General features: G+C 38.4%; 1 protein-coding gene across 1 annotated transcript in view; it reads left to right on the top strand.

Annotated features, from left to right (window-relative positions):
* LOC126235338 (cysteine-rich motor neuron 1 protein-like) overlaps nt 1-20,657 on the top strand; it is a 139,856-nt gene extending 119,199 nt beyond the window's left edge. The window contains exons 10-14 of the mRNA XM_049944060.1: nt 1,289-1,462; nt 3,160-3,318; nt 11,695-12,105; nt 12,332-12,514; nt 17,893-20,657. Of these exons, the coding sequence (XP_049800017.1) occupies nt 1,289-1,462; nt 3,160-3,318; nt 11,695-12,105; nt 12,332-12,514; nt 17,893-18,251 (1,286 nt within the window). The 3' untranslated portion in view covers nt 18,252-20,657. The remainder of the gene's footprint in view (nt 1-1,288; nt 1,463-3,159; nt 3,319-11,694; nt 12,106-12,331; nt 12,515-17,892) is intronic.
* Nucleotides 20,658-24,167: the final 3,510 nt, after the last annotated feature.

The following is a 24,167-nucleotide window of genomic DNA, read 5'->3' on the forward strand; positions in this document are numbered from 1 at the left end:
TTCCAGTTGAGACTAGTGCCAGAGATAATTTCACATTGTGACATAAGCCACAGGATGACAACTTCCTACCATTAGCAGATAAATGGCCTCACAAACACTTTAATAAGACATTGGTAGATACGCTCCCAATGTACTCTGATGCCGAACAGAAAGATTGGGATACAATGCTGACCATCATGTCATTCTCATACAACACAGCAAAGCAAAACACTGCAGCCTTCATACCATTCTTTCTGCTCCACAGTCACGAGGATGAAATGACAATGGATATATTGTTCCCCTTTCAGCTGGACAATACTCAGGATGACTATGTGAAACACCTCATTACAGGACTGAAGAAGCAAGACAGCTAGCTTGCATATGGGGAAAGGCTGAGAACACTATAACTCCGAGCACCAGCCAGTGAGATACAACCTGGGAGACTTGATATGGATTTTTACAGATGTGTGTAAAGTGGGACTATCAAAAAGTTGCTAATGCATTATTTGGGGCCATACCGTATCCTTCATCACATGACAAGCCAAAGATATCATCAAAAAGACAGAAGAGCATAGATGAAATCCTACTACAGTAATGAGGTGCAGAGAGATGATGGGAGGTTCAAGGAAACTGAAGAACCACCAGATGATCATAAAACTTCAATGGTAATGGTCACCTTTAATGCTCATAGTGTAGAAAATTTAGCAAATTGACCAGAACATGAGAATCCACAAGTGCAGTCACACAAAGGACCATTAACAAGATTTAGATCCAGGATGCTGTAGTCAGCTCCAATAAGGACTCCTCGAACAGTGTGTCACTGTTTCTCTAGGCGAGGGAGCAATGTCACAAGCTCTGTTGCATGCGGTGTGGTGTAGCCATTAGCATCACTGGTTAGTGTGCTGTGGGTCACCAATTCAAATGTGCCCACCAGCAGTTATTTGTTATTTGATATTTATCATTTCTGGAATGTCTTGAAATATCTTATGTTTGAAATGTCTGTTTAAATACTAACATGCTGGAGTATTCAATATTTGTATAAATAATCACATTCTCCATTCAGGAGATTAGTTCTGTTCTGGCTGTACTTTGCTGTAAGTAATAAATGTGCATTCAGTAGTAAGCATTGAACTTCATTTATGACCCTGCCATTGGATTTGGAGTTGATTGTGGTTTAGATGTGACAGTATTTTGTAGAGAACTATATTTGTGAATAACATAAAACATCCAAACATTTTATGTAAACACTAACCATTCTTATGGCTAATGCGTACATTTGATTAATTAACAAATTATTATTTCATTTTAGTGAAAGAAGTTGAAACTGATACTACTCCTTTGCAACCTGAGGATGATACTGAAGGTAAAGAAGAAGGTGAGGAACATGATTATGAGGAAGAAGATGTTGATGAAGAACAAGAAATGGAGGATGATGAATTGTATCCAGTTGAAGAACTGTCTGAAAATATGTGCAAAACACTTTGTAAGTATGGGTTTTATAAGTTTACTGCTGCTGTGATAAAAATCAGGACATGAATAATCTGATCTTGTCATTAAACCTGCATCACAAATAACCTGTGGTATCCTGTAAAACGTAAAAATTATGTTCTGAAAGTCTTTTATTGCTATGATCAAGAGTCAACAACTAACTTAAGCATTATTTTAAGATCTCAGTATTAAAAATAATAAATAACAATTACACAGTGCATTAGTATTAATTGCCAGAGAGTTTCCTATAAACATAAGTTCATTTGAAACCATCAGATGGATGGAGGATAACTTTATGTCATCAAGAACTTTGTTGATCCATCAACTTAGCAACCACGAACACAATGGTGTCAGAAAGGGGAATTAACCTTCCTGGTTGTCACTCTCGTATCAACCACGTTACATTGTTCCATACCCCCGACACTTTCTGCACCATAGTTGGCCAGCCACAAAGAAATAGTAACCACATATTTTGTTATTCAGGCAGGGCTTAACAACCTACCATTCGATGTGCCCTATGGTGAAGAACTTTTGCCCAGTATTCTTCCCACATATCCCTAAAGAAGCACTCTGCTATCCATCCAACCAGTGCAGTGTCTTGGTCTATTCTTGAACCACTCTTACTGCCAGTCCCTTGCCCAATCATATTCCAATGATCCAATAGTAAGATCTGTCCTGTGTATAAGATAATCACTTCCTATATTAGTCTTACAATAAGCAACAGCTAATGAGTAAATGGTAGAAAATTTGTGAATGAAATTAGGTAATCAGCTGATAACAGTGAACACACTTTGCATCATTACATGGGGCCATGACAATCAAAGAGCTGTAACCTTAGATAACAGCAATTTTTATCTGCCATTAAGATTAAAATAGTCCATTCTGTTACAGAGTATATTACACATCACAATAATTTGATTTCTGTAGTTGCCTTCTGGCTCATAGATTGTTGATTCTCCTTCCTCTCTCCCACAGCCTTCTTGTCAACAGAAACAGCCTCTCTGAACTCTTTACGTAGTGATGAGTGTCCAGTGTCCCTCCAAATCATTCCATAGCTCTGCATTCCCCCTATTTCCTCCCTATCCATCTACATTTACCCACATTCTCTCTCTCCTGACCCTGTTTATCCACTGTTATTTTATTTTCTGGTTATGTTTCCATTATTTTCTCATGGTGACTTCAAGATTTTACAATTTACCCTATTTTTGCTTTATTAATTCTTACCGTTATTACTTCATCTTCTTTAGCTACTTGCTCTCATTCTGCCCCTATTTTACAAAAACTTTTTCTCCTTCCTGTCTGCTAAATGGCCTTCTTTCAATTGACACTGTTCCTTTGTTGCTACCCCATGCCCTTCCTTCTCTCTGTTTCCATTCTGCAAAATCTTCTGTCATCTTCCCCTTCCTCCTGTTCTGTTTCATCTGTTTCTGACAAGACCATCTCTCTGCTACATCATAAGTGTATGTTTATTTATAGTATAAACCCACTCTCTGCTCCAGGGGAAAACAAAATTTTGATACCCCAGAGGCAATAACAACTTATGAAATACATACACATTAGTTTTCATTTCTTCTCTGATGTGAGTGGTGGTCTGTCTTTTCTGTCCTGGAATTTCTATAATTCTGATAACCATTTCTTCTTCTCAATCTTCTGATATATATACCCAGATTCTAAAAGAAGTTCTTTTGGCAGCTGGACATATTTTTGAAGATGGAATGACATGGCCTGATGGGTGTCACCAGTGCTACTGCCATGCTGGTTTGGAGATGTGTAATGTCATTAAGTGTCCTGTTATCAAATGTGATAAACCCATCTTCAATCCACCAGAAGACTGCTGCCCACACTGTCAAGGTGAGATAAGGATATTTTGAATATCTTCATTGTTAGCATAACATTTATTGTAATTTTGCAATGCTTTGTTCTTATTGTGCATAATTTTTCAAAGAGTAGCATTTATCACAAGAATCCAGAAGTAAAAATGCATTTGTTTCATTATGACATGGTTTTTTTGCCATATATTCAACTCTGAATTGAAGACGACTCTGGCATCTCTACATTCGGTCTGTGTACTGAGTTTTCCAAATTTATGGAAGCTATTGTTTTTACTTTCTGTCATAGTTTTGCAATGTCATTATGGAATATTATGTTCCAGGTTTACATGTAGCTTACCAAGAGGCTTATGAGGATACCACAATAGTCCATTGTCTGTCAAATTCTCAGGCTGAACATGAACCGAATACATTTTGGATATACTAGGACAAAATCTGCTCCATTATCATCCACTGGCATATCCTCTGGACAGCCTGTGCATGTGATTGTAGAAATAATGGTATAACATATGTGCCTTAGGACACATTCAGAAACTGTATGCTGTAATGCATCATCACTTTCACACTTAATTACAATGAGAGGGATCACATTATCTACAGAACTCATGGTTTGGTCCTCTGTGTCTTGTATTGCAATGATAGCACTATGTTTAGCTACAGTGCAGTAACAAGATTCCACATAGGCCTTCTTTAATTATTCCTCCTGGCCTCTTTTGAAAGTCCTTGGAAGCCATAGGCTGGCACATAAATCTTTCATTTCTTTGTTATCTTCTTTCAGCATAACTGTGGTGCTGCAGTCTCTTTACCTACAGTTATTTCTCTTTTTATTTTTATTTCATAGTTTAGTAAGAAAAGAAAAATGAGTGCCAGTTCATCTCTGTATCAAAACAGTATGGCAAATTTCTATCATCAGTTGTGATGTTGTACTTCCAACTTTAACAGAGTGGAAGAAAAGAATGTCTATTCCGTTTTCGTCACTAGAGATGAAAAGCAATGAAGCAAAGTTTTATTTAATATCTGATTCATTGTAATATTAAAAATAAGCACTGACTCAGTTGATCAATAATGAAAAAAGAAGTAGCTATGACCTCTTTAACGAATTGTCCAAGCACCTGGCTCAGGTGATTTACTGAAACCCTTACCCACCCAACTCACCTATGAAAAGCTGGGTGACTTTCCTGTAACTATCATCCCCCTACCCCCATAACAGTCTCAATAGATACAAGGTATCTGCTTCCACCATGACCTACTTTTCCAGACTGATGACAAGTTACGTGCCAACTTGGAGTGACAGGGTGGGCATTTTGTCTGTCATGTCTAGTGATGACCAAAGAGACAATAGGATTGATACTGGGGCCGTCATTTGGCCTCTGAAGGCAAATCGTTGTCTGAAAAGGTCAAGGTAATGGTGTATCAGTGCAGTGTGAAACCGTATGTTCAACATCCCATGTAGTGCTTCAAATGCCTGAGATTTGGGCACATATCATTGAGTTGTAACACCAGGTCCATCTGTAGGGACTGTGGAGATCAGTTGCACATAAACGCTCCTTGTGCCCCTCCATCTGCGGTAAGAACCATTCCCCCTGTTCACTTGACTGCTCTGTCTTCCAAAGAAAAAAGAAAATCTGAGAACACAAGACTCTTCACTGACTCATGTATCAGCAGGCCAAGAAGAAATATGATCATTTTTATCCTGTATCTATGACAATGACATTTGCTGTGCTATAACAAGACAATCCTCTCTAGCAACAGTACCCTCACCCTTCGTGCCTTCTTCACCAGCCTCTCAGGGATGCTTGACTACACCCACTCCCCTGGTGGTTGGTGGCCCTCCACCTACTGTTTCTCCCGCACCCACTTTGGGTGCATCAACTCCCCACCCACCAGGGTTGTTGTTCCCCAAACCACAGCTGGAGAAGCAACAACCTCCCCTGACATCTCTCATGTGGAAGATGTCCCTTGGGATGTTCATCTCGCAGGATTCTGCTGATCAGCAACTGGGTACCAGCTAGAAGCTGAAGGAGCTACAGGTTGCTGGTTGTGGGACTTCATGTTCCTCCTCTGTCCCTGATACTGGGACAGACAAGCCCTCGCGGACATTGAAATCATTGGCAAAAACATCAAGACCCCCAAGGTGAACGAGTTTCTTGTGGTCCCCATGTCACAGAACCTTGTGTGTTTCACCTCTGAATCTAAACAGTGTTCCTGATGGCTCTTGTGGCACCACCTATTTCGGAACTGTATCTTATGTGTTTTCCCTGCTTTCTGCTTTGCCCTCCAGGAAACTTGGTTCCCAGCATTGCAGCCCTCTATCCTCCATGGATACTGGGGCTATTTGAAGAATCAAAATGACTATGACACATTGTTGAGCAGAGTTTGCAATTATGTGTGGACTTTACTGTGAACATGTGTCACTCAGTATGACTTTGGAGGCTGTGGCTGTTCGTGTCAGGATATTTATAGATTTTATCATCTGTAACATGTATCTTACTCCCTGTGATTGAGTGTCTCAGACTGCATTGATTTCTCAGTTCCCTCTGCCCCTTCTCATTTTGGGTAAGTTGAAAGCCTACTACTCTTTGTGGGGTGGAACTACAACCACTGGCATCAGTAAAGGAATTGAAACTTTGCTCGCAGAGCTTAATCTTTGTCTCTTGAATGCCAGTGCCCCCGCACGCCAGTGTGGCATATGGCTCATGTTCAGCCATTGAATTTTCCATCTGCATCCCTGGTCTTCTCCCCTCCATCCATTGGAGAGTCCATGATGACCTTTGTGACTGTGATAATTTTCCAGTCGCCCTCTGCCTCCCTCAGCATCACTGACTTGGATGACCACCCAGATGTGCTCTCAACAATGCTGAGTGTGATCCCTTTGCCTCTTCTGTTGTCCTTGGCACCTCACCAGGTGGAGGTATCAGTGCAGCTGTCCAGAGCAGAACCGCAGCCGTTCTGTCAGCAGCTAACTTAGTGATTCTCTATTCCTTGCTTGGGACCCCCCCCCCCCCCCAATCAGACTTCAGAAATCTCTGTGGCCATCACAGATGGGCTCTCTAAAACAGAAGCGACATCTGTCTATGGAGCACCTCATTGCCTTTAAACAGTTCCATGTCCGGATCCGCACCTACGTAATAAAACGACACAAACTACCATTTGACCACATACCCCTTCTTCACAGGTTTGGGCAAAGGTTCAATGTCTCTATAGACACCAGCCCCCACAGTTGTACCCAGTACCTCTCTGAATGGTGTTGTCTACACTGACTAAGATGCTGTCACCAAACATTTTGCTCTCTGTTATGCTCGAGCTTCTGTGTCTGAGAATTATCAGCCTGCATTTCACGGCCTCAAATAGTGGATGGAGCAAATTCACTTACCTTTTGATACACCTCACATAGAGCCATTTAATTGTCCATTCAATGAGTGGGAAATCCTCAGTACCCTATGCCTTTGCCCTGACTTGGCTACAAGGTCAGACCACATTCACCAATCGGTGTATTGCCAATGTCATATCCTTGCCATCTTCAATCATATCAGGAGCAAAGGTGAGTTCTCATCTATATGGTGAAAAAGTGTGATTGCCCCAGTACTGAAACCAGGTAAACACCCCTTGAAATGGAGAGCTATTGCCCAAATAGTCTCACTAATATTTTCTGCAAGTTGCTCGAAAGACAGCTGGTGGTTGTGTTGGTACCTTGAGTCTCGAGGTTGTTTGGCTCTGTCCCAGAGTGGTTTTCCTCAAGGCTGTTCTACTGCTGACAATTTTAGTCTGCTTGGAGTCTGTGAACTGATCAGCTTTTGCCTGGTGTCAACACAGTCAATGTCTTTTGTTATTAGCAGACGGCTTATGACACCACAAGGCATTGTCACATCCTTGTTACCCTTTTTTAGTCCAGAACTTCTTGATGCAACTGTACTTCCTGGGTTCAGGTTGGTGCTTCCCACAGTATCTCCCATATATAAGAGAATGGGATCATGCAGGGCCCAGTTCTGAGTGTGTCCTTTTTTCTAGTGGCTATCAATGGCCTAGCTGCAACTGTGGCGTCACATTGTCACCCTCACTGTACGATGTTGATTTTTGCATTTACTATTGCTCCTCCACTGTGGGTATTGCTGAAGGCTGATTGCAGGATGCCATATGAAAGTTGCAGCCCTGGCTTCTTACAATGGTTTTGGGTTTTCAGCCCCCAATATATGCATTACACACATCTGTCACCACTGTATTGTCCATCCACAACCAGTACTGTACCTCAACAGCCAATTTCTCAATGTGATGGAGTTTTATCACTTTTTGAGACCTGGTTGATATGGCTTCACCATCTTTACCACTTTAAATGAAAGTGCTTGTCATGCTCTAATACTCTTTGCTGCCTCAGTAACACCAGCTGTGGTGCAGACCACTCCACACTGTTGCAGAGCTCTGATCCTGTCTGATCTTATGAAAATCTGGCAAATGGATCAGAATCACCTTCGGCTTTGTAGATGGTGAACTCAGTACACCATTGTGGGGTTCTACTTGTGACAGGTGCCTTTCTGATCAGCCCAGTGAACAGCCTGCTCACAGAGACTGGGGTCCCTCCACTACAGATCAGGTACCAGCAACTGCTGCTCAATATGGGTACACATTCACTGCTTCCTTGAGCACCTGAAGTATCATGCCATTTCTCCTGTTAGGGAGATCCACCACCCACAAAGCAGCCCCAGGACTAGTCACAGTTGGTGTGTCCAACTTCTCCTATTGTCGCCTCTTGTCAGGGAGCAATCACATATGCCCCCATAGTGTATACCCTGTCCTTGACTCTGTCTCGATCCACCCTTTGGACTGAATGACTTTGTTGATCCAATGGTCTTTCTCCACCTGTTTCTGGCCACACTTGATTCATTTCCATGTTCAGAAGTGGTATACATTGATGGCTCTATGGTGGACAGACAAACCAGTTTTTCCTATATGCATGCAAGATGCTAAATGAATGCCGTGTGTTCTATGCAGAATTGGTGGCCATTGCTAAAGCCCTCAGTCAAATGTGTTCTTGCACCAGCAAGATATTCTCGATAGGCAGTGACTCCCTGAATAGTCTTCAAGCTATCGACCAGTGCTAGCCTCAATACCCATTGGTAGTGGCTGTCCTGGATATCCTCTCTTACCTTCATCAAGCTGGACAGCCATTTGCCTTTGTCTGGAACCCAGTTCATGTTGGTATCCCAGGAAATAAACATGTTGACTGGTTGGCCAAGTTGGCTACCAGGATGCTGACTTGGAGATGGGTATACCAGAACCAAAACTTCAGTAGACCCTAAGCCATCAGTTGCTAGAGACCTGGAACACAGATTGGTGTGCCCTGGTTTCTCCAAACAAACCATCAACAATAAACAGGACCACAACCATGCAGCAATCTTCCCTTTGTGCTTCTCACAGCAAATCTACCATTCTCCAACAGCTTTGCTTTGGCCATACTTGATTGACCCATGGCTACGTCCTCTGATGTTAGGATCCACCCCATTGTTGATGTGTCTGCCTGACAGTGGCCCACATCCTACTAGAGCCTTAATTTGGCCGCCTTATAGCAAAGCATTAAACTTGCTGACATGCTGCCTCTGGTGCTAGTGGACAGCTTCAAAGCATCTGATCAAGTTTTATGTTTACCTGTAAAGTTGGTTCCTATTCCCCTCTGTGAAGCTGGGCACATTTGCCTTCTGGGCTACTGGAGGGATTGGAAGGATGCCCCAGTGCATGCTCTGACCCATGTGTCCCAGGGCTGCCCTTGGTTGGTGGCCAGTCTAGCTCCTGCCCTTCCCACCTTTTCTAATTATTCTTATTGTTTTACATCTTTTGTTGGTTTACTGTCCATCATCATTGTTCATTTTCCTGAAGTGTTATCATCTTATGATTCTGCAATGTCTGAGGTGCATCTGCTCATGATAAGCGGAAAATACAGGTTTGAGTCCCTGTCTGGTACAAATTTTCATTGTTGTCATTCCATTATACAGCTGATAGTTGTCCGTATTTGCAACTGCAAATACATTTAATGTACATTATCATCTTGTCCACATGCTAGTTTTCTTGTGGTAATAGAGTGAGAACCTTACATTGCATAAGATGTCCCAGGGGCTTCCAGCTGCTTTCTGGGTGGAGCAACTCACTCACCTACATCCTCTTACCTCTCTCTTATATCTGCTTGCTCCTGTCTCTTGGTTTTGTGGATTCTCAGTTAAATCAGATTCCTCAGTATTTGTCATCTGTGTCCTTCCTCTCGAAAGACTCATCCTGGCTTGATACATATAATATGGAAGGGCTGATAGCCTCATAGTTTGGTACCTTTAACCGCAGCAATCCAATCCAATCTAATCCAAAATTATGTTAATAATTACATTCAATAGATTATGGTATTTTCACTCAGTAGTTCATGTGTTGCACTTAATCATAACCACCATATTTACTGATTAGATTAGATTAGATTTACTTTCATTCCAATTGATCCGTAGTGAGGAGGTCCTCCAGGATGTGGAACATCTGTGTATAGAACTTAAAAAGTAAAAACATTGACTTAGTAAATAAGACTTCATAGCTTTATAAAATTGTGTCTTATCTTCAATAGACTTTATGCTTGTGGCAAGCTTATTGATCAGCTGAAGGCCCATGTGAAATTGTCCCTTTTGATGAAGTTGTGTAAAAGCATGTAACACATGTGTGTTTCAGTTTATCGTAGTCTAATATTTGTGAATGTCACTGTTTTTCTTTAGACTGCATTCCATTGGCACTATGTAGTTTTTAAAGAATTTTACAGTCTCAGAACAATGTTAAGATTTCAAACTTTCTGAAAAAAGATACGCAAGAGTCTCTAGTTTTGCTTCCATTAATGGTCCTCATGGTTCTCTTCTGCCAAAAGCAGCTGGAGAATTATCCCAGAATTATGCGGTAATGGGATTGATGGGGTTAAAGGGACCAAACTGTGAGGCCATATCGTACATGAGCCTGTATGTATGAACAGTATGCACCTTCTACTGTTTTCTGACTTGTGATACATTCAGAGCAAAGTAGCTAGTGTGATACTTATTTTAGCATTTACCTGATCAATATGTATATTCCATTTCAGGTTATCTTATAACCATAGATCCAAGAATTTGAATTCAATGTTAGTTTCCATTGGTTACTTATTTGTTGTTAGTAGTGGTTGAGAGGGGTTTATGTTTTGTGTGGTGCAGAAGTTAATGGAAACAGTGGTTTTAGTGTTGACAGTTAGTCTGTTGTTTATAGATCGTTTTCTGAGTTGTTCAGTAGCAAAACTCACACCTTTATGTACTGTGCTGTATTATTCCCTTTTGGTAGTACAGCTGACATCTTCAAATTGATATACAAGAGAAATAGCAGAGGTCTCAGTACTTAGCCCTGAGGCACACCTTACTTAACTGTTATACAGCATTGTGCATGTGAAACAGGTCCTCAGTACAGACTGCTTTCCAATTACGCACAAATTGTTGCTCGCCACTAGCAGATACAACAATAGTATTAGCTTATTTGTTATTTCTTCATTATCTAAATGTTGCATTTTAAACTGTTTGTTGTTGTATCTCCTCATGGCAGGCAACAGTTTGTGCGTAACTAATGAGCAGGCTGTACTCGGGGCTGGTTTTTCTTGCACCACCCTGTACTTTCAGATAGAATTTCATTTAATGATTTCAGTTGCTTGTCTTTGTACATAGCTTTGACCTTCTGTAAGTGATTTCTTATGAAAGATGCAATACATTTGTTTGTCAGTCCTCAGTTAAACCCGTATTGAGATATACTTACTATATCTTTTTTGTTAATGAGGCCCACTGTGGCATATCACTTGTTCTAAATAAAAGCTATCAATGGAATGTCTATTGCTGGGTTAAGTAATATTTATAAAACTTCATGACATGACCACTCTCATAAAGGATCTCAGAAGATTTGTCCTTTCAGAGCTAGCTATGCTTGCAATGAGATGGTTTTTCTTTCTTGCAAAGAAAAATCTTTCTTCTTGAGCATATGGATGCTCTTTTGAAAAGTGTAGTATGTGGTATTTCGCTTTTTATTGATTTTCTGTCAATAAATTACAGCCTGTCCATTTCGTTCCCTCCTTTACCTTTTCAACTCATATTTCAGTTATTCCTCTAATCTAACATTTTTCATTCATATCTTTAAATATCATAAGTTTGTTGGCAACATCCCTTATATGAATTGTATAACACTTAATATACATTGTAACATAAGAGATATGAATTGCATAAGACTCAATACATCTGAATATTATAAGATATAGTAACTAACCATAAAAATTTTGTGCATACATGAGTATCTCAACTGTTTCTATAAACTGGAGAACGCATGTTTGATGTGGTTAATACAGGATTATAAAGTTTAATCCATTGAACACTTTCAGATAATGCAGAGGAACAACCACAGCATCAACCAACTACTGGATGCTTCTCTGTTGATGGTTTATTCCACTTGGAAGGAGAAATCTGGTCACTGAATACATGCACAAGATGTCTTTGCCACTCTGGCCAGGTTATGTGCAAAGCTGAAGAGTGCCCACCAACACCATGTTTGCAGCCTGTCTTTCACCGTGACAGATGCTGTCCATCCTGTCCTAATTTCACATTACCATCAGTGGAAGATAAAGAAGCATGTGTCACACACAGAAGAGCTCATGGTGAATCATGGAGAGAACACAGTTGCAGCAGCTGTATCTGCAATGATGGAAAGACAGAATGCTTCTCTGAAAAATGTCCTGAAACACAATGTGAGATATCAGTATTGATTAAAAACCAGTGCTGTCCAGTTTGTCTTGGTGAGTTTTCTTTCATTTAATTGACTCTGCGAGCTTTGATCTCCAAATCTTTCTATAAGTTTTCTTCACCTATCCATTCACTTTAGCAATTACAAGAAAATTCTGTATGTTGCTTTTGTCTCACACTCTTTAGATTTTCTACAGAAAAACTATCTCGAGCTGTAAAACTGAGATCAGTTATATTATGTAGTCATCTATTTTAAGCCAATTACTTTAATTCCTACAGATAAAGGCATATCAAGCAGCTGCACTGTTGGAAACATAACATATAAATCTGGAGAGAAGTGGGATGAAGATGACTGTAACAAATGTGAATGCCTGAATGGAGAAAGATTTTGCATTAGACAGACCTGCTCAGAGAAATGCCCAAACATGGTTGCAAGATCAGACTGCTGTTCTACATGTGAAGGTAAAAAAACAAATTAATGGTCTATATATTATTGCCCTAAATAAAGTATCAAAGATTTTCATTTATACTTCAGCATTATTCTTGTTTGTTATCTAGATATTTAGAAATGGAATTTTATTCCTCTATGATACAATTATATTTGCTTTTGTGTGGGAAAGAATGTTTGCTGTTGTAAGAAGGCAGTCATATTTTCATGGCGCACCTTACATTTTGGGTGTGTCATATTTTCCTACTTTCTTGCCTTGTCCTGGCTACTCTGGTATTATTACTATTCTACCTGAACCGTAGCAGGTTTGTAAGTAACATATGCCAGTTCATTTTCTATTTAATTCACCATTACATGGTGCACACACACACACACACACACACACACACACACCGAAAGAGAGAGAGAGAGAGAGAGAGAGAGAGAGAGAGAGAGGGAGGGAGGGAGGGAGGGAAGGTGGGGGGGAGGGGGGGGGCTAGAGAGAACTCACAGTTCTCTGCAAGAATTCATGGTTGCTATCACTCATCACGTGATGTCAGTACAAAAAAAATTCAAATTTGTTTGAAAACTATAGTGCATTCAAGTAATAACTTATTATCTTTCTTTGCATTAACCTCCTTGATGTTGAAACTGTGTCACTAAGCATCTCAGGTTCAGCTTTCTACAAACAGCTTATTTTAATTGGTTCATGTGAAATTTCAAATAAAACCAGTAGCCACATGTATTAGTTTATAATCTGCATTTATTCATGAGAAGAGTAATGCCAGTTCAGAATAACAAAACATAGCACAGTAGCTGACATCAGTGCATCACACTTATCATAGGAGAGCACATCAGAAAACACATCAGCTCAACATTTCAGCAATAAACAAAATGCCTGTCAGTGCCACAGCTTCAAAAAATGTCTGGCACTCAGCAAATTTCAAATAAATTTTGACCTCCTTACACAACTGATTAAAAGTGCACAATATTTGTGATACAAATGTATCAGATTTCTAAGATTGTCATGAATAAATTTCATAGTTTCATAGTGGATGCTATTTATGGAATTACAATGTATAGTGTTTATATTTTAAACATCACTTTTCTCTTTAGAGGGACTTTTCAAGTGTTGTTTATTAAGTTAAATTTATAGAAGTCTAAAATGAATTCAGGTGTGATCAAGAATACCAATAAGGTTGTAATGCTACTGATCTGATACAGTCTCTCCTTGGCAGCACCACTTTTGATCACCACAATGCTGGAAGTATAAATGAGTGCAGAATAGCATTTGCTCAAAATTGTACATACTGTCACCATTTAGATTCTGTTAAACACGCATTTATTCTTCACAAAGTTTGATTAATAGGAATGGGAACAGTTTATCAACTATGAAAATTATACTAGCACACTGAACCAGACCAGCACATACAATTACAGTGGCAAAGTTAACTGTTCTATTGAGGCACAAAAACAGTTCAAATTCCTATGAAAAAGTCACAATTCACACTTAGCACAATCCCGTAGTAATTTATCAGAGAAAAACACACTGTGGTTGTTCAATTAAGTCAATATGTATCCTGTCCAACAATAATTAATTTTGATGACAATAGCTTCCCATGCCAGTTGTAAATCATAACACAGTTTAGTAAAGACATTCATTAATTTATGTTATAGAAATCACTCAGAAGTTATTAAACATCGAGGATCTTGAGTTGCACAGTTTCTGGTGTGCACATTTCTGCATACAGAACCACTTGTAATGCAACTGACACAGTTCATACTCATAAGCTTTCAAACTGTTTCTGAAAATTTAAAAAGAATTGCTACACCAACTGGCAAAGCTGGACAGTTTTTCCCATGAAATACTGCGGAGATATAATAATAAAATCCTATGCTAAGTTTGTGAACCATATTTAAAACTATTTAGCAGCCAAGACCCTAAGAAACATATTAATATTATTTATTTTATGACCTGCCTCACAAACATAAGTCTGATTCAGCACAGAGTTGTAAGAGAGCTCAAATAGTGAAAGTTACTTGAACCCAACAAACCTCGGAGCATTCTCAAATCAGCCAGAACTGAGATGCAGAACATCATGCTGCCTTAAGAGCTAGAGAGACAGAACAGACAGAAGTCCATCACATTTTAAACACTTAGCATCACATGTCTCATATGGCTTCTGAGACATTTGAAGATCCACAATGACAACTTCATTTACATGCTGTACGAAGGAGTTATCATGTTTTCACATATTGAACATGGAAGCCTTTTATAAGGCTGTATTTCGTTATGAGCCATTAACTGACTATGTAAAACATTGATTAGTCATCTTAAGGAGAATTCACCTATATATCAGCATAACATACATTTATACATACACACATACATATCTACATCACTATATACCCACTATATACTATATACCACTGCCTACCTTACTCACCATCACAACAAAACTACTAGTATTTTAGCACAGAAGCCATTAATGGCTAGTTCCTTCAAAACAGTATTGAAATTATAGCAGAATTAGAGTAAAGAAAAAAAACCTAGTTATCAGCAGGAAATGAAATATGGGAGATGAGGTAGAACCACCGTGTTATGCCACAAGGCATATTTTGAAAATGTGAATTATGATGCAATTTAAATGTTTCATATTTTGATAAAATTGCTATCCAGTGATACTGGCAAGGAATAAAATGCATTCTTGATCCTCTGTAACGTAAGCTTCCCAATGAACACTAAATTTTGAAAAGGTGGTTACTTTTAATAAGTGAATATATTTGCAAATTATGTTTTTAATTTAATTTCTGTTGTTTAATATCCTTTAGTTAGGACAGCTTTCTAGTTTCCCCCAAACATTGTGGTCATTATCAAACTGGATTGAGTGCTATTGTTATTTAAATTGTTTTGCAATCTATTGGTTTGGATTATTGCATATTTCAAACATGATTGTGATCATGGTTTGTCAACAAACATTGTTCTATTTGCTACACATAAGACTATAATACAAATTTTGTGACCTTGGATAAGCATAGATATTTCACATAGTTTTTTGAAGACTGACATTTCAATTACAAGCATATTCGCTGAAAAAGGAGTGTGAAAACTTAGAGTGAATATTTCAGTACCCAACAACATATTCTGCAAGATTCAATACCTCCCTAGATTACTTAGTGAACTGACTGATACCATGACTAAATTGTTGTATGATACATTGAGCCAGCTGAACACACAGTGTCTGCAGTTCAGCAGGTAGTCTGGGGTGAGAGGTTGCATCAGTTGGGGTGGGTACAGGAGTAAACAGACGAGAGGTGGGAGGGAGGATTGGGGAAGAGCAGCTGGCAGCTCAGGTGTCCAATACAGGAGTGTGGGAGAGAGAAGAAGCAGGTGCACGGAGTAGGAATGTGTCACATGGGCACCAGAGCTGAAGACATTGTGTAGTGCATGATTGCAATGACATGGCAAAGTGGATTGGGAGAAGATGCAGCACAGAGGACTGTTGGATAGAGGGTATGATGCAGTGTGTTCACAGAGACTGAGGCCGGGAGGATTAAGGGAACAAAGGATGTGTTCAAAGGATAACTCCCATCTATGCAGTTCAGAAAAGCTGGTGTGGGAGAGAAGACTCCAGATGGCGCAGGTTGTGAAGCACCCATTGAACTCGAGCACCCTGCTTCCTCTCTCTCCTGCATTCCTATCCTGCACATCTGCTGCCTTTCCCTCCCACATTCCTGCTCTGCCTTCACCTGCCTTCCCTCCCACTTCCCACCTCTTTTCTTCCTCTACCCATCCCACCCAACACAACCCCAGGCCACAGGCTATCTGCCGAACTGCAGTCATTGTGAGTTCATCACAATGTAGTGTTAAGTGTGTGTGTGTGTGTGTGTGTGTGTGTTTTAAAGGCAAAATACTTATGTACTTATTAAAAGAAAGAGTGAGATACATTTTACTTGAACATTTCACTGAGAGAGAGGTAGTGTCACATTTGTTGAGTGACAAAGCAAAAGTGGAAATGAATTTCTCGTAAATATTTGGATCATTTACAAAAGAATACAGCAGAGTTATGCACACCTATTTGTCACTGCAAATGAGATGTGAATCAATCATTTCAGGTCAGAAATGGAAGAGCAGAATAGCATTCAGTTCAGTGGGTGGTATTCAGTGGCTCTGCACTATAAAAAGTCCGAGTTGATCGAATCTGGCAGTGTTTTATGGCTATAAAAATTATTTTTCTCATTGACTACATGTCAGATGGTAATAACTGGCAAATAATATGGACCAACACAACAAATAATGTGAAAAGATGCCTGTATTGCAAAATGAAGAAAATCTCTCATCAGGAGTATGAACCTGTTAACGAAGATCCTTTAGCAAAGGGAAAATTAAAGTATCTGATTTGTGACTTGGACAACCCATCACATTCATCAGATTTTACACCTCAGGACTTCCAGTCAATTCTGCATTTAAAGATATGGCATCTGTAAATGCATATTTTGCACACCCTGCAGAATCACACCTCAGGCCTATTGTGAGGACTGCTGATAAGCTAAAAACCCAAACTAATGATGAAGCAAAGCCTCTGTAACATGCCATAATTTAAAATGTTTAAATTTAGCCACTAGTTATGTTGTGTTTATTTATTTAAGGATTAAATACAAAATCACAGAAGAAACCTGTAAAAAATGTTTATTTTTAGCATAATCTACTCTCTAGAAAAACATAACTCAGAGTCTAGTGACCAGAAAGGTGACTCTACCAAAACATAACTGCAACTTCGATCTGGGGAAAAAAAAAGTCATACGTTTCCATACCACAAATTTTGATCATCCCAAGAATATTCCTGGGCATCAGTAATTTTCCTTTCCATTGTATTACTGCCTACTTCCACACTTGATAATCACATCCTACTTGCAGATGGTGAAGGAACACTTAAGCCTCTTGACCATTACTTATAAGTGGTTCTATACTTTCACAAACTCTACTGACTCACTGAATATTTTCATTTTCAGAAAAGGAAACCTTGCTGCTAAAGATACAGATTGAATTCAGTTGAATTCTACATGTGTTGGCAATGATTCATCTCTTGTGTTTTAGTTATACAGAGGTGTTTTAATTGCCCATTACACTTTTTAGATTTAAATTTTCAGCTTTCAAAATTCAGTTTTATAAGGTTCACTGATTAATATTTAGTGTCATAAAAGTTCCTATAATACAAACAGTTAATGTTTTTTATTGTTGTTTTGTTGTTGCCCCAGGAGAATCATTTTTTAGCCTTGGAGTTCCAAATATCATACACTTGTCTAAAGCATGAAGCTACCTTAATAGTAATTTAATGTCAGTGCAGTTTATCTGATTTATTCTGCTATTCTGGACAAACTCACAAAAATAACATTGTTAATTCTTTCACAGATCATGCATCTGGAAGAGCACCTGCAGAAGGACCATTATTTGATGAGAGAACATACAGCATTATTATTGGACTACTATTTTTCCTGGTTGCTGTAATGGCATTCTACCTAATGTGGCAGTGTTACAGAAAGAAGCAATACAAACTAGGCAGTCTGAAATCGTGTCCCAGTTCTGCATATAATAATTATGTGCACAGAGATTCTTTTGCACCACCTCGCTATACTAGTGGGGACAGGCAGTCTAAATGTGAACCTTGTCATTACAAATATGTCCCTACTTATGACACTACACAGTTTAGTGACTTTGTAAAATCACCATCATTTGGAGCAACAGAAAAGACTGCATTGGCTCCTGTATGAATGACTAATGACTGAAGTAAAAAATGAATCCTCTTTTTTGTTTCTACAAAAAAGAATAAAAGATAGTTTCACTATCAAGTGTTATAGTTCCTCGGTTTCCATCCACAAAAAGACATCACTCTAAACACTTCTCATAAACTGCTTTGAAAGACTTGAAAGCTACAATCTTTATAAAACAGCAAGAAGATTATGTAAGAGTGGTTTGAGAGTCAAGTGCATTCTGGGGAAACTGAAATCTGATAGAATAATACAAGTGAACAATATGCAAGACACTATGTCATCAGGTTTTACAAGGAATATAGTATTAAAGGTGTATGAAAGAGCTTGTTTTCTGCTTCCATTACTGTGTAAAATCTTCTATGAAAGTTTGGTTTTACTGTTAAAAATGTAAGAGGTTATAACATGATTTTCTTGTATCCAGTAAAGGAAAGTAAATCTCTGTTACAGTGATACAAATGCAAATTAAAAAGAAATGATATACATGAGGATGTTTCCTACTACTTGAAAATGCTTAAGAGTTAAAGCAATGTGTGTAAGAAATTGTCAGCAGTAAGAGAAGAAGTATTAAGTACTTATATGTGTATTTTTATGAAGAAATTAAGGTAAATTTTATAGCATTACAATATGAGCAGGTGATTGTGCTCTCTGAAGAGTTGCTGCATCCAAGCACTGAACTATTTTCAAAGAATTGAAATGGCACATAATGCAACTAATCTTTATGGTTACTCATTTGTCCTTTTGGCAAGTCATGTGCAGATTTGAAAAAACAAACACACTGAACTTTTAATTTACTGGTAATAAATTTTGAAAGCAAAAAATGCAATTATTTTCTAAGGAGAGAAATACACTGGCTAAAAGTTTTAACTCATAGTTCTACATTGACTATAATGTGGCAAGCTGAAGAAGTATACTGAGTTTAATACTGCTAAAATAGTTATTACATAAAATCAGATTACAGCTTTCCTACTAAGAAAAAGACTGCTGTTCTATGTATCCAGAGTATGCATACAAATACACATTTGAAGTTTCCTTCAATGAGTTATATTGATCTCATACATTTGTAATGGCGTTAATACCTTCATTTATGTAAAATGAATGTAGAAAATTTATGATGGATTTCAGAAGAAATCTCTGTATGTCAAGCATAATTTTTAATTATTTTATTTAAAATCACAGCTATACTGTGAACATTTCTCCATGACAGTAAGGATGCCTGTGCTGACATACAGTGCTCTTCTCTTCATTTATAAGGTGTGAAGTTTACTAAATGAAATGAAATGTGGCAAAATTTCATTATTTAACATTCCCTGCTTACTGTCAATATTGTGGGCTTCCAGATGTGTGCCATCTATAGCTTAAACTTAAACATTTTTCCACGGCTGTTGTATTATTTGCTGCCAATGTATGTAACTTCTGTCACTAAAATTTTAGCCTACAAAGTCAAAACTATTCTTCAGTATATATGAAACTGTGATATACATTTAAAGAAATAGTGTCTCTTATATTGACACCATATTCATTTCTTCATTTGAAATGTGAATGTTAGGAATTCTAAAAAAGTAATTATTTGCCATCAAATAAATAAATTTATTTGTAAGAACAATGTTTAGGAAACATTTGAAGTGACACTTTTCTCAGACGAATAGCCTAATAAACTGATTTCAAGAAGTAAATGTTGAGGAACTTATTGTTTCTTTTTCTGGAATGATGCAATACAGATGAGGACGTATGTATGATTCAGCACAGACATTATATGAAATATCAACTGAAAGTTATGTTTTCAGTAATATGTTGATGTCAAAATTTAGTATTTTTGTAATGAACTCTACACAGTAAAAATATACATTTATATTGCTACTATATGACACTATCGTGACCAATAACTGACACTGATATTACTGTATTTAGTTTCACCAAAGCATAATAGCTGAAACTCAGTATTCTCACATTTTATTATTTATGCTACTACAGAAATTTAATTTCATATAAGGTATACAACATATTTTATTACATATTATTTTCACTTGGGCTGCACACTTTAGGTAAAGTGCTTACATGAACATAGATATGTCTGCTGACTTGGATGAAATACTATAAAAATCATTACTCCAGCCTCAATGTGCCTTTAAGTGAGGCAATAAATTTGCAAGTGACATCTGTTTTGTGTTTTTGTCACTGACTGTTTCGTGTTACATATATTCAGTGTTAAGAATAATCTGTGTGAATAAACAACATCTACACGTACCACAACCATGAATTTCCTCGGAAAATTTAAATAAGTCACTTTTGTATTCTTTCGGTGTATCAATGAGTACTTAAATATAATCATGTATGAAACACTATCTTGTCTTAAGAAAGCAAGATGTACTGTTTGAAAGTTTTTAAATAAATGTGCACTGGATTATTTTTTGTTGGTTGTTACTCAGCTAACCACATTTTCTGCTTGTGTATTTCTATTTGTGTATGTTAGTTTTCAAAGTGTACATTCCTGTTTCAAGATACATTTTATATGATTTGAATGTGCTACAGCTCAGTACTGTGTTAAGATCAGAAATGCCACTTGTCATTCATAACATAGATTTCTCAAGAAATCATGTGAGCAATATGAGAAGCCCAGGATGATGTGTTCTGCGCAGTGAGTTAATGCAAAACTTCAAAAACTTCCCAGCTATAAGATCATTCGCATGTGACTGACACACTGCCCCTCACATGCCATTGTTTGCATGTGAATGTTTTCGGCAACAAGTTACTTGCACAGCTAACTACCAGAAACATCCAATGTGACCAAAACAGTATCCATCTTATCCAAATAAATTCCAATGTGTTCTCTAGGCCTTCTTTTGGGGTAAATTAATCCAAAACACATTTATAAATGAAACAGCTTCCAACACAACAAAATACTGAAGATTAGACAAAACAAAGGAAATAAATTACTTTTAGTTTTGTCCATCAAAATTCTGGGTGCCTCTTGATTATAAAGCATGAACTTCAGATACCCCTAAAGGAAAATGACAGGAGAGATGAAATTTCAGCAACCTTGTGCATATCAGAACATCACATGGAATGGAATAAACACACATTAATGGACACGAGCTAATAGCATACTACTGTAAAACCCCAAAGAAGAAATGGGGAGTAGCTGTAAATGCAAAGAGACGGGCCCTTCAAATCAAGGAATGTTGCGTCAGACAGGTTTTTGAATGCTGTGCTATATGTGTGAACCATAAAATACACATGTCTGTAGTATTGACAGATTACTGGCCACCAGAAGAAAGTATCATAGTTTTGATAAGGCAACTAGAAACAGTTTTAATATGGTTATGGACACTTAATGCGAGAATAATTCATTGAGATTTTAGAGTTGATTTTCTCTCAGATAGTACTGACAGAGGGCATCTAGCATTGTTGATGTCCAGCTTCGGATTACGATCTAGAGTAAAATTCCCTATGATGACTGAAGGACATAGTGCAAAGCTATTGTAAAAGTGTTTTCACTTCCAACAACCTGCAATGGTTTTGCTGTAAAATCAATAGTCAGTGGTCTATCTAATCATGATTGTCAACTTTAACAATTAAATATACTAATGGTACAAATCATAGAAGAAAAGTTTTTACTGCAGAATCATAAACAATGATTTGATCACAGTGCTTAAAGAGAAATTGTGGGATGAATCCTAGGGAGAAATTCGAAAGCAGATAGCCCTGGAAAATAATTTAACTCCTTCTTAAACTTCTTGGCTCTGAGCACTATGCGACTTAACTTCTGAGGTCATCAGTCGCCTAGAACTTAGAACTAATTAAACCTAACTAACCTACGGACATCACACACATCCATGCCCGAGGCAGGATTCGAACCTGCGACCATAGCGGTCGCTCGGCTGCAGACTGTAGCGCCCAGAACCGCACGGCCACTCCGGCCGGCTCTTAAACTTCTTCATGAAACACTTTGAGCCTTGTTGTTTCCTCACAAATAAGGATGATACTGAACAGAAGAGTGAATGAGGGCAGGATTGTTGTTGTTGTTGTTGTGGTCTTCAGTCCTGAGACTGGTTTGATGCAGCTCTCCATGCTACTCTATCCTGTGCAAGCTTCTTCATTTCCCAGTACCTACCGCAACCTACATCTTTCCAAATTTGCTCAGTGTATTCATCTCTTGGTCTCCCTCTACGATTTTTACCCCCCAATACTAAATTGGTGATCCCTTGATGCCTCAGAACAGGTCCTAACAACCCTTCTTCTAGTCAAGTTGTGCCACTAACTCCTCTTCTCCCCAATTCTATTCAACACCACCTCATTAGTTATGTGATATACCCATCTAATCTTCAGGCATTCTTCTGTAGCACCACATTTCGAAAGCTTCTAGTCTCTTATTGTCCAAACTATTTATCATCCATGTTTCACCTCCATACAAATACTTCCAGAAACGACCTCCTGACACTTAAATCTATACTCGAAGTTAACAAACTTCTCTTCTTCAGAAATGCTTTCCTTGCCATTGGCAGTCTACATTTTATATCCTCTCTACTTCAACCACCATCAGTTATTTTGCTCCCCAAATAGCAAAACTCCTTTACTACTTCTTTACGTGTCTCATTTCCTAATCTAATTCCCTCAGCATCACACGAGTTAACTCGACTACATTCCATTATCTTTGGTTTGTTTTTGTTGATGTTCATCTTATACCCTCCTTTCAAGACACTCTCCATTCCTTCCAAGTCCTTTGCTGTCTCTGACAGAATTACAATGTCATTGGCGAACCTCAAAGTTTTTATTTCTTCTCCACGGATTTTAATTCCTACTACGAATTTTTCTTTTCTTTCCTTTACTGCTTGCTCAATATACAGATTGAATAACATCGGGGAGAGGCTACAATCCTGTCCCACTCCCGTCCCAACCACTGCATCCATTTCGTGCCCCTCGACTCTTAGAACTGCCATCTGGTTTCTGTACAAATTGTAAATAGCCTTTTGCTACCTGTATTTTACGCCTGCCACTGCCTTCAGAGTTTCAAAGAGTGTATTCCAATCAACATTGTCAAAAGCTTTCTCTAAGTCTACAAATGCTATAAATGTAGGTTTGCCTTTTCTTAATCTAGCTTCTAAGATAAGTTGTAGGGTCAGTATTGCCTCACATGTTCCAATATTTCCATGGAATCCAAAATGATCTTCCCCGAGGTTGGCTTCTACCAGTTTTTCCATTCGTCTGTAAAGAATTCGCGTTAGTATTTTCCAGCTGTGACATATTTAACTGGTAGTTCAGTAATTTTCACATCTGTCAACACCTGCTTTCTTTGGGAGTGGAATTATTATATTCTTCTTGAAGTCTGAGGGTATTTCGCCTGTCTCATACATCTTGCTCACCAGATGGTAGAGTTTTGTCAGGACTGGCTCTCCCAAGGCTGTCAGTAGTTCTAATGGAATGTTGTCTACTCCCGGGGCCTTGTTTTGACTTAGGTCTTTCAGTGCTCTGTCAAACTCTTCATGCAGTATCCCATCTCCCATTTCATCTTCATCTACATCCTCTTCCATTTCCATAATATTGTCCTCCAAGTACATCACTCTTGTATAGAACCTCTATATACTCCTTCCACCTTTCTGCTTTCCCTTCTTTGCTTAGAACTGGGTTTCCATCTGAGCTCTTGATATTCATGCAAGTGGTTCTCTTTTCTCCAAAGGTCTCTTTAATTTTCCTGTAGGCAGTATCTATCTTGCCCCTAGTGAGATAAGCCCCTACATCCTTACATTTGCCCTCTAGCCATGCCATCTTGCCCCTAGTGAGATAAGCCCCTACATCCTTACATTTGCCCTCTAGCCATGCCTGCTTAGCCATTTTGCACTTCCTGTCGATCTCATTTTTGAGACGTTTGTATTCCTTTTTGCCTGCTTCATTTACTGCATTTTTATATTTTCTTCTTTC

Source organism: Schistocerca nitens, chromosome 2 (genome assembly GCF_023898315.1).
Source record: "Schistocerca nitens isolate TAMUIC-IGC-003100 chromosome 2, iqSchNite1.1, whole genome shotgun sequence".
Taxonomy (NCBI): domain Eukaryota; kingdom Metazoa; phylum Arthropoda; class Insecta; order Orthoptera; family Acrididae; genus Schistocerca; species Schistocerca nitens.